Below are 12,166 nucleotides of genomic sequence, written 5' to 3'. Positions count from 1 at the left end.
TTTTCAGGACACAAAACTATGCCACAGTAATCTTGGTGGTAGGAAAGTCATTCAGCTGTGCATAATAGCAGTGAACAAAAAAGACTCAGTAATGTGTTTTGCTTGTAAATGTTTGATTGGTTGCACAGATGATTACTGGTGATATTTTCAAAAATGAAAGAAGTGCCAGCAATTTTGGTGATGGGAAAATTGCTTAGTTGTTTGTAGTAGCACTTCTGGGTAGACAAAAATAAAGCAGACCTGGGGGTCTTGTGGTGTAGTGGTAGATGGCAGTGGAATAAGATTTCTGAACTGAAGCTCATCCACTCTGTCCACTTCTTTTCTCTCTTTCCACAATTTTTTCTTCTCTTTTTTACCTCCCGTCCATAGGTGGCACTGCCCATGTCCAATGTGAAAGCCAGCACAGACTCCCAGCCTCAGCATGGACTTGGGCTCTCGGCCTCAAAGTTAACACCGGCGTGGTCTCAGTTGGGAGGGCTAGAAAATATAATGCAGACCCAGGGCCCTTGTGGGGAAGTAGTATCCCTACCTCTGGGCTGTGGAGGCCTCTGTCCAACTTCCACCTGTTCCCAAGATGTATAAAAATGTCTCTGAACAGGCTAATTTAAAAAAGCAAAGACAAAGCAGACCCAGACAGGGGATTTATTGGTGATCACTAATAGATGATAAAAGTACCACAGTGATTTGGTGATGAGAACAAAAAAACATTCAGTTGTGTGCACAAACACTTTTGGATAGAATAAAAAGGGAAAAGTTAAAAAAAAAATGTAGACCCAAAGATAGGTCTGCAACACTAGTCTAGGGCTGGGACTAGCTTTTATATGCCGTAAGTAGTGGCTCTATTTTGTGTTCAACAACAAATGATACTCATTTCAGTTGGCTTCCTGATGAATGGTTACGTAATAACTAATATAACTGTGCTAAAATAATCTTTAACTTCTTTTATATAAAAAAAATCAAGTCTGCTATGATTCTTTTTCACAACTGAAGAGGGCTGGAAATTGTGGTTTCTATGTTGTTGATAGGGGAAAGGATGTCCAAGTCGAACAGGCTGTGAGCATGCCAAGAGCAAAAGACAAAGGGAGTGCTAATGGTGATAAAGGTATGATAGAGATGTGAAATGAGTGTAAATGAAGATGTGATACATGGTTAACTCACCTTGATCATTGGGTATTTGTGTCTTAAGGGAATGTATACCTGGTGCAGACAATGTAACATGTATTTACATATTAGCCATCGTTTGACAATCATCAAATCTTTTACTACTTCTCTGAATCCACCATTGCCATTTGCACCTCATACCTTCATAGTAACCTTTGTTCCACTTTAAGACTCTAAATTCAGGGCAGATTATATCACATTAGTATTTAAATGTGAAAATATGTCAGATTATATCACAGCTTCCAAAACCTCCTTTCAGGAAAATTATTAATTGACCTTTCTGATTACATTTCTCCCAGGTCTCCCAGAGCCATTTCCACTTGTCTGTACACCACTGTGTGTAATCTGCTGGTCGGACATGACATATCCAAGGAAGATGATGAATTAGTCTTGGACATTGGCTGTACAGAACAGTGAGTATGAATATGTTAGGGTGTTACTTGACTAGTCTTGACAGTTCGTCCAATTTTGGCACGAGTCTGTACACCATAGAGGACTCTGCAGCACTGCCTGGGCAGGGTGTGTCTTTTGTCCAGGGGAAGACTGCATAATGCATGAAAACACAATATATGCAGAGAGAAGATGCACAAATATGTTTTGTCATTGTTTAGAGTGCCATGGAATCATACAGCATGGCAACAGGCCCTTCTGTCTAACCAGTCCATGCCGACCATATTCCCAAACTAAACTAGCCACACCTGCCTGCCCTTGGCCCATATCCCCCAGACCTTTCTTATTCATGTGCTCTTTTAAATGTTATAACTTGTACCGGCATCCACCACTTCCTCTAGTAGTTCATTCCTCATAATAACCACTCTCTGTGTAAAACTGTTGCCCCTCATGCCATTTTTAAATGTTTCTCCTCTCACCTTTAAAATATGCCCCCTATTTTTGAACTCCCCCATGTTAGGGAAAAGATCTTTGCCATTCACCTTACCTATGACCCTCATGATTTTCTAAACCTCTATAAGGTCACCCCTCACATTTATCCAAATTAAACTTCAGCTGACATTCATCAGCCCATTGACTCAATTGATCGAGATCTCTTTCAAATCTTAGATAACCTTCTTCACGGTCCACTATGCTTCCAATTTTGGTGTCATCTGCAAACTGACCAACCGTGCCTCCTATATTCTCGTTCAAATCATTTACATAAATAACAAACAAAAGTGGACCCTGCACTGATTCCTGTGGAAAACTGCTGGTAACAGGCCTCTAGGCCGAAAAACAACCTTTTACCATCACACTGGCTCTTATTGTTAAGCCAATTATGTATCCAACTGGCAAGCTCACCCTGAATCCCTACCATGTGGAACCTTAACGAAGGCTTTACTAAAGTCCAAATAAATAACATCTACCACTCTACCTTCATCAATCCTCCTGGTTATTTCCTCAAATAACACAATCAAGTTTGAGAGACATTATTTCCCTTGCACAAAACCCTATGCTGACAATCCATAATCATTCCTTGCCTCTCTTACCCTTCAGGATCGCCTCCAACAACCTACTCATCACTGATGTCAAACTCACAGATCTAAAGTTCCTGAGCTTCTCCTTTCAGCCTTTCTTAAATGAAGGCACAATATTAGCCACCCTCCAATTCTCTGGCGCCTCACCTATGGTTATAAATTGCAATTTATTGAGAACATACCTTAAAAAAGATTTTTATAAATGTTATTAATGGGTATCATGAAACCTAAGTGGCTTAAATAATAACCATTGATTACATGACAGTTAGACATACAAGCATTTCAGTATTAATATTGCAAAGTGTTATTTTACAAGAAATTTACTAACATAGACTGAAGAGAAGCTAAAACAAAATGATTCTAATTTCAGTAGCTTGAAAATTAAAACTAATGTCATACTGCATGGGTGTAACAAGGCATCACCAAACTACACTCTTAAAGTAGAACTAGCACAGGTTATGGAGGGAATCAACGTCAATTGGGTGAAATTTTACCATGGAATAATATAGCTATACTTATTTTATTATTAAAAGGGTTTCGTGAGAGAGATGTACATGTCATTCATAGAATCACAGACTTCCAACGTAATTCAGAAGGAGGCCATTCTGCTCATCGTGTCTGCACCAACCATCGAACCAGCATCTCATCTTATCTCCATAACCCCACATGGACCATGACTGACAGACGCAGCCTGCACATTTCTGGACACTACAGGGCAATGTAACATGGTCAATCCACCTAACCTGCACATCTTTAGAGTGTAGAAGGAAACTGGAGCACCTGACAGAAACCCATGCAGATACAGGGAGAACATGGGAACTCCACACAGTCACCCAAGGTTGGAATCCAACCTGGGTTCCTGGTACTGTAAGACAGCAGTGCTAACCACAAATCCACCATGCTGACCATTATATCTCAGAGATGAAAAGCTAACATGGTGACTTCCTTTGTTGAATAAAATCTTGTTGATTGGAAATGAAGTATTGTAAAAGTTACGAGTTAAACTAAATAAAACTTCAGACTCTTTGCACATTAGCATTCTGCTGAAGGGTAACTACTGATGAAACATGGAATAAGCCAATCCATTGAGGACCAACCTTGTTAATATGGGTTGGATTCTTCCCACCTAACTGTAGGTAACCCTTCAACTATGATTAAAATGCTGCATAAACAGCAAAAAATTCAATTTTAGTAAAATGTAAACTTTAAGTTACTTAGAATCTAAAAGTATCACCATGCACATTGACGAGACCCTTAGCCTTGGCTTTTTCTTTAAATTCATCAAACTCTTTGAACTATGCATTCTTCAAAAGTCATAATGTGCACCCATAGCAAGCAAAAAGAAAACTCAATTATTTTGATTTGCTGTTAAGTATGGTAATGTGTTTCCAGTCGGGCAGGCACGCAGCTGACCAAAGAAAAACAGCCCAAACATATCTTCATTCAGTATTCACACGCAAACGTACTACAGAGTTCCTGAACAACTTTTTTCATCATTACAAAGTAAGGATTTTAAAGTGGTTTATAGAATCGCTATCACTAACTTGAGAGAGATCAAATAACTTCCAAATTGATCGGAGATCCAATTTAAGTGTTCTGCCTCAACTACTCACATTATAGGTGTCTGTTCTATCAGGGATAACTGCAGAAATTTTTGTTTAAGCAAGCATTTATAGCATCCAAATATGTTTTGACCTGTCTGTGGAAATTACATTTTCAACATTTCAGAAAAGCATTATGTTCATTTCATAAGACATAGCTGAGGGATTCATTTAACTCCTTTAAAGCTGAGCTATTGTGTTTCTGTTAAAAATGATTTAACTCATTCCCAGAATGCTTGCTAATTCTGTCCACATTTTACAAAGTAAAGAAACAGAAATTATGAACTTTTTTGGCTGGTTTTCATGAGAAAAATGAATAATAGACTCATCGATTGCATCCAAGATCCTTACCAGTTCACTGACGACCCATTCAACATCTGCTCAGATCTGCATACAGACAGACTAATTGCGACATTTTATGTCTTCATTATTTTAAAATAAGTAGAAGGATTCAGCAGTATTTTACAACAAGGTAATATGTTAACCCAACTATTAAAGAATCTGTAACTATAATTTGCATATTATTGATGTATTTTCATTCTTGAGTGAAAGTTGAGGAGGACAACAGGAATACACAATATATAGGACATAAAGTTAATTGATCTGAGGCATTATTTATGAATTTTTTTTCAGGAAATATGCTCATACTAAATAAATTAAATTCTGTGTAAGTAATAACAGAAAATAAAATATTTCTGAGATTAACACCTATATTAGTAATATAGTTGGACATCTTTTAAACAGTAAAGGCAAATGATAACCAGAAAGACTGAAGTTTTAACTATCCAACTGAGTACAATATGCAACAGTTGCTGAAAATATGTTGCTGGTTAAAGCGCAGCAGGTCAGGCAGCACCCAAGGAACAGGAAATTCGACATTTCAGGCACAAGCCCTTCATCAGGAATGTGCCAGAAACGTCGATTTCCTGTTCCTTGGATGCTGCCTGACCTGCTGCGCTTTAACCAGCAACACATTTTCAGCTCTGATCTCCAGCATCTGCAGACCTCACTTTTTACTACAATATGCAACAGTTAACAGTACCTCCTTCATAATCTGAAATTTAGCATGAACTTCTTCTTCTACTCCTCTTAACTTTGTTAATGCATCTTGATGTTTGAACAGCAATGTTTCACGGTTTGCTAAACGTTGTTCATGTGATTGCAGCTGATGTCTGTACTCCTGTAGTGCTATACTTTCTTTCTGCATGAGGATATAAAAAAATTACTTATTAGTCAATTAGTCAATAAGACTAATTTGACAAAAAATTACACTAAATCAGTATATATTAAACCTTAAAAGATAGCAGATAAATGTCCTACCCCTCCACCAAAAAGCTTATGTGTGCACTTTTATAGTACCTCAAACATAAGATTAAACAAGTTCAATAAATATAATATTAATATTACTAATAATCAATCTTTTTCAGGATAACCAACTTCATTTTGGGAAATATAAGAGTAAGAGAAAGATATTTAAAAGAAACAGAGACAACTAACCAGCACCTTGAGCAAGTTCCACAATTCAACTAAACAGTATCTAATGACCATCCTGACTCTATCAATCTACCTTGGTTCCATGTCTCTAAACACCCTTGGCAAGAAATTCCTTGTCAATCTCACATTTAACATTTTTAATTGACACATTTTTTTGTGACAGTTCTAGGCCTATCATTCATTGTATGAACTATTTCCCAACTATTACTTTCAGAATGGCTCTGATTGGTTTCCTCTTTCACTGACCACCGTCCATAATGGAAGAAAAAGCTTTTCACTATCCATTCAAACAAACACTCTCAAAAGCCAAAAACATCAATCAAAAGACCTTTAACCTTCTCTATCCTGTGGAATACTTGTCTAGTTTATGTTATTGCTATTCATAACTTTGTCCATGGAGCATTAGTAACATTTTGGTGAATGAGCTGCATCCTTTCCAATGTCAACATAGCTTCTGTATGGTGCAGTAACTGCAGAGTTATTAAGACATGGTCCAAATTGAGATTTTAATGCAGAAAAAAGCACTCCCTTTATATTCTAATCTTTCGGTTATAAAAACTAACAACATATTTACAACACTTTTAAAAATCATTTGAGAAACTTACTGCTTTGAGGATCAAATTCTGCAAAGGTGCCCATATTGCACATGAATTTTCCATGTTTCATACATATTTCAATCTGTTTAATTTGTTTCTTACAATTTTAAGTGAGCATACATGGAAAGATGGTGTTCAATATGTATCAGTTAGAGATAGGTATGTCGCGATCCTAGTAAATTGTTAGTGTTTAGCTAAGTTAAGCCATTTCATTAACTTGGTAGCACTGGAGAATGGCCTTGGGATTTCATAGAATTCATGTGCAAGGTTACAGAGTTTGTCTGCGCTGTGGGAGGTAGCTGGGGCTTGGCAGAATGGAGAGAGATTCTGTGGTCTAGCGCATTTAGGAAAAGGAATTTTGGGATCTTGGATTTGGCAGAATGGAGGGATGAATTATAGCATTTGAATTATAGCACTGATGAACTCCTCTGATCTTTCAGCAGCGGAGACTGAGCAGTGGGAGAGTCAAGGCGGGTAAGGTTTGTGGTAAAACCAACTGACCACACAAGTTTCTAAGTTTCTCTGCGATCTCTGCAAATACTGAATTCAGTGTTTCCTGGATGTTTTTCTGTGCGTGCCCCTCTCTCAATCAACTATCAGTAATTATAATGTTTATATTTTCCAACATTGGCACTGCTCAAAGCTTTTCTATTTGAAAATTAACCCTCTGTCCTTTCTTTTGTGAAAGGAAGAAATAAACCAGAATGTATAAAAAAAACTGTTTGCACTTCATCTAAGTCAATTCTACCTTGCAAAAGAAAAATTTATCTGTAAAAATGTAACTAAGTGTCAACTTGAATTCATAATTTATTTTTGATGAATATATGAATAGAAAATAGGAGAAGGCCATTCAGCATCTTCAGTCTGCTTCACCATTCAACGGGATCATTACTGATCTGATTGGAATCTCAAATCTGCATCCCTGCCTATACCTGATAACCTTTCATCCATTTGCTTAAAACAAATCTATCCAAATCTACCTTAAAAGTATTCAGACTCTGCTTCCACCATCTTTTCAGGCAGAGAGTTTCAAAGACTCAAAAAATTGATATTATATCTTATCTTACTATTAGTTAATATCCAAGTCCAAGAGCAGCCGCATTTTCAGATACATATGCAAAAAGATTTAAAAATTAAACAATATTCCCAAATACTCAATTTTGTGTGTTGCAATGTGAGCTACTTTGGTATAATTGTAATAGATTTTTTTGGCTCTGTACATCATGTTTTCATTAACAGAATTGCAGCCACCACAATGTACATTCGCATGCAAGTTAACTCCAAAGGGGCTAAAGACAACCAAGTATTTTATCATCCAATTTCTAAAAGTTTTACTGGTGTACATTGAACCTGTACAGTAAGAATTTGTTACTGCTTCAGAACCTTTGGCACAAGAATTCAAAATCAACCCGCAGGAAGTGATATTTCAACAGATTCATAGGCATGGAAAAAGTGATTAAATAAAAGCTAAAATAAAACTCTACTTAGCAAAGATTTTGGATAATTCATATATGTTTAGAATTATAAATTTGCTTAGCAGTGATTTACTATTAACCTAGTTTGACACCATAATTATTTCATACAACAGCACCTGTAAGTGCTGCCGTACGAATGTCAGCTCATTGTAAATTTGCATTATATCAGGTGGCAAATAGCAGTCATCTTCCCATGATTCTGAAAGGCATTCTTTCTTTTTTGATTCTATAACGTTGTCATCTGTATAAGGAGGAACTGAAGTCGATGTAAAATCGGCAGCAGCTAGGTTGGAAGGCAAAGTAACGTCTGAAAATAAGATCAAGATAAGAAACTATCAGCAGGGAACACTTGAAAAATATATTACAGTAACAAGTATACTATTTCTCATGCATATATAAATACAAGCATATAATGAACTATTCTAATGTCACCATATCAAATATGAAAATTAATCATTCAAACTGTCATACACGAGTGTACATAGGAACTTTGCTGCTGTTGCTATGAACTGTTTGATTTGGACGAAGAAGTCAAAGATCAAGATCAATCTGCAAGACAGTCAAATACCAATATGCAAAAAAGTCAGAAATCATATATTTTGGGCTGTCAGTTTGTTCACTGAGCTGGTGGGTTTGTTTTCAGAAGTTTTGTCACTATGGTAGGTAACATCAGTGAGCTTCCGGTGAAGCGCTGGTGTTCTGTCCTGTTTGCTATTTATGTGCCTTAGTTTGTTGTGGTAGGAGATATTATTTTGAATTCTGTTTCTGAGAGGGTGGTAAATGGGGTCCAATTCTAGAGGTTTGTTAATGGAGTTCCGGTTTGAATGTCAGGCCTCTTGGAACTCCCGCACATGGCTTTGTTTGACCGGTCCCAGGCTGAATGTATTGTCCCAGTCAAACTGGTGTTTCTCTTCATCTGTGTGTATGAATACCAGTGATAGTTAGTCATGTCTTTTGGTGGCTAGTTGGTGCTCGTGCATCCTTATGGCTAATTTCCTACCGGTTTGTCCAATGTAATGTTTATTGCAGTCCTTGCAGGGTATTTTGTTTCTGGTTTTTATAAAATTGGGTTCAACACTGGAAGTGTTTAACTTGATTTTCTTGCTGAACTATATGATTGAGATCTTGGGCCTGCTATGTGAATGACATTTTCATTACACATTACACGTTCTACTGGCTGTGGGTACAGGATCCTTTAGATTCATCAGTAGTTGTTTTAGCATAATTGAAGTTTTGTGGGCTACCATGATGTCTAGGAGCTGGAGTAATCTGGTAATAATCTCTGAAATTTCTTTGATGTATGGTAGGCTGACTAGAGTCTCTGGGTGAGTTGTGTTTTCCTGTTTAGGTCCATTGTGCAGGAATCGGCAGACTGCGCTCATCAGATACCCATTGTTCCTGAATATGATGCATAGGCATTCCTCCTCGGCTTCTTTTTTTTTAAAGATATTTTTATTAGAAATTTAATATTTTGACAGATTTACAAAAATAAACAGAACTTTCAAGCACAAACATTAATATAAAAATAGATCTTAAATATATAATCATCAAAATTCAAAGGAATGATACTAAAGAAGAAAGAAAAACAATGAAACTCAGTTAACTACTAATCTAATCCACAATTATCCAGAGTGTATAGTTGAGTCACTTACATCCTTCAAACAAGAGAAAATGTTCTCTAATACACTCATAACAGTATAATAAAAAGGAAACTATTTCCAAACAATAAGAACAAAAAAAAATAAAACATGTTTGAATGGAGATCCTCCCCCTTGTTCTCAGGGGGCCTTACTTCCTTTCTAAAGGTCCACCATATCCTCTCCCAAAAAGTGTCCCACCCTTGACCCGGGCGCTCCTTAATAGGATTTAGATATAATACCGAGCTAGAGTTAACAGTGAGCGCCCCACCCCCACCCCTCCCCACCCATACCTGAGTATATCTGATAGCATCAATGCCACGTACAAACACACATAACTATAAAATTACAACTCCAACAGATTACAGTTAAGTATAATAACATAAAATAGCAAGGGAAGACAACCCTGCTCCCAGAAGCAAAAGTAAAGTAGAGTAAAGTATCCACTTCTCCCCACGGTGTGTGGAAGAGGCAAGCCAACATAAATTATCTCTTACGATTTATTTAAACGAGTCTAAAAGTTCCTTAGCCTCTTCTGGTGATCTAAAATTATACTCGGATCCTTCGTGGGTAAAGCATAACGTCGCTGGGTAGCGTAAGGTGTATTGAATATTTAAGTTCCTTAGACATTTCTTCACCTCATCAAACGCCTTCCTCCTTCGTGCCAAAGCCGGGGAGAAGTCCTGAAATAACATAATCTTGGATCCTTCATGGATCATGGCTTTAGGATCCTTTCCAAGATTTCTGGAGGCATCCAGGAGTATCTGCCTCTCCCTATAACTCTGCAGCCGGAACAGGACCGGGCGTGGGCGCTGGTTTGGGCCAGATCCGCGTACTGCGACCCGGTAGGCCCACTCCACCCTTACCCGGTCAGTTTCAGCCCCCAGGTTTAAAAGCTGGGGCAGCCATCGCTCCAGAAATACTGCTAACTGTCCTTTCTCTTCTTGTTCAGGGAGGCCCAGAAGATGGATATTCTTTCTCCGATTTCTATTATCCAGGTCATCCATGTAGATTTCAAAGGCCCGGACTCTCTGCTCCAGAGCTCGCACCTGTTCTGCAGCTGTTTGTGCTGCAGCCTCGGAGGTCGTGGCCTTTAGCTCCGCCCCCTTCACTCGGCCCTGTAATTCCTCGAGAGCCTGGCTGTGTTTCTGCAGCTTTTCTTCGAATGCATTCCATCTCTGTCTGGATTCTGCGATGAAATTGACGAGTGTCGTTTCCAGCCTGGCAATCATCTCTTCAAGGCCTGTTTTTACATCAGCTGCAGCAGGAGGAGGAGAGGAGGGTGGGGGAGGGGTCTTTGTTTTCTGAGAGCTGCGGGATCCCTTTGGTTTACTCATTATCCACTTAATATTAAACTGCTCAAATATAATAGTAAGCAGCTAATTAAGGTTAGAAATTTTTTTTGGGTGGTTTGGTAAGTGTGGTGGGGGTGAGTAACTCACTTTACCCAGGTTTTGGGAAGAGCACTGTAAACTCAGACTTGCTGAGTCGCCGCCATCTTGGATCTCCCTCCTCGGCTTCTTGAAGTTCAAGGATACTGCATTGTGTTATGGCTTGTTTGAATAGTATCCTGACACAGTTCTGTTTGTGGATGTTGGGATGGTTGCTTCTATAGTTGAGTATCTGACTAGCATGTGTGGTTTTCCTGTAAACACTGGTCTGCAGTTCTCCATTAGCTTTTCGTTCTACCATGACGTCCAAGGAAAGTCGATTATTGTTCTCTTCCTCTTGGGTGAACTTTACATAGTAAGGAAATTGTTTATGTGTTTGTGGATTTCTTCTAGTCTGTCACATTTTCGTGATGAAGATGTCATTCACATAGCAGGCCCAAGATCCCAATCATATAGTTTAGCAAGAAAATCAAGTTCAACACTTCCAGTGTTTAACCCAATTTTACAAAAACCAGAAACATCTTTGTAATAACTCTTAGGCTACTCATCATTTAAAGTTATGAAATAATTGTAATATTAAGAATTGCAATAAGATCTCTATTTTTGAGAAACTTCAAAAGCTCACTTCCCTTCATAATCTGTTAAAATATGAGTGAGAGAACTTCTAAATTCCACTATGTAAAGAAAATAACATCAATTTATTTTTAACTCTAAAAGAGAACATTAAACAACAACTATTTACAAATCTAAGCTTCCCTTTCTCTTAACTGCTTATTACCTGCCTCCAACTCTATAACAATATGCTGTTCCAATAAAACACTTATTAAAATTACATCAACTTAATTTCAATACCACACAGCAGCTGTCGTCTATGGACCTAGCTGAAGATTTCCCTGGGTCATCATCTTTATTTTTACTGCTGATATGTTTCATATGAAAAAGGAACCTTGGATAGACAGTGTTTCCTAATTTCTTGGGTCTCTCTCTCTCTCTCTCTCTCTCTCTCGAGGGCAGTTGCTCCCTCTGCAATTTTCAAGGTATCCGCATTTTTATATCCCCAACATTGGATTGTCTCATTGGCTCGATGTTGACAAAACAATAAATTTAAACTTGACTGGGTGTGAATATCCTGGGGCATAATTTAATGTGATTGTTAAATTTGAATTGTTGTCAAAACAGTAACCAACTGAGGTATCCATTTCACAGCCAAATACTGCATATTTTCAACTTTCCTGGGACTCTGGGACTGCCATTTAGCCATATACACAGGTGCTTGTAATTAGATTAGATTAGATTACTTACAGTGTGGAAACAGGCCCTTCGGCCCAACAAGTCCACACCG

The 12,166-nt window shown here is 38.0% G+C and overlaps 1 protein-coding gene across 1 annotated transcript in view; it reads right to left on the bottom strand.

Moving 5' to 3' along the window:
• LOC132816938 (coiled-coil domain-containing protein 138-like) overlaps positions 1-12,166 on the bottom strand; it is a 123,303-nt gene that overhangs the window by 58,636 nt on the left and 52,501 nt on the right. The window contains exons 5-6 of the mRNA XM_060826963.1: positions 7,913-8,103; positions 5,274-5,432 (exon numbers count right to left, since the gene is read on the bottom strand). Of these exons, the coding sequence (XP_060682946.1) occupies positions 5,274-5,432; positions 7,913-8,103 (350 nt within the window). The remainder of the gene's footprint in view (positions 1-5,273; positions 5,433-7,912; positions 8,104-12,166) is intronic.

The sequence above is a fragment of the Hemiscyllium ocellatum genome, chromosome 6 (assembly GCF_020745735.1).
Source record: "Hemiscyllium ocellatum isolate sHemOce1 chromosome 6, sHemOce1.pat.X.cur, whole genome shotgun sequence".
NCBI classification, from domain to species: Eukaryota; Metazoa; Chordata; class Chondrichthyes; order Orectolobiformes; family Hemiscylliidae; genus Hemiscyllium; species Hemiscyllium ocellatum.
Note: the sequence above shows the minus strand (reverse complement) of the source record. Positions and strands in the feature narration are given on the sequence as shown.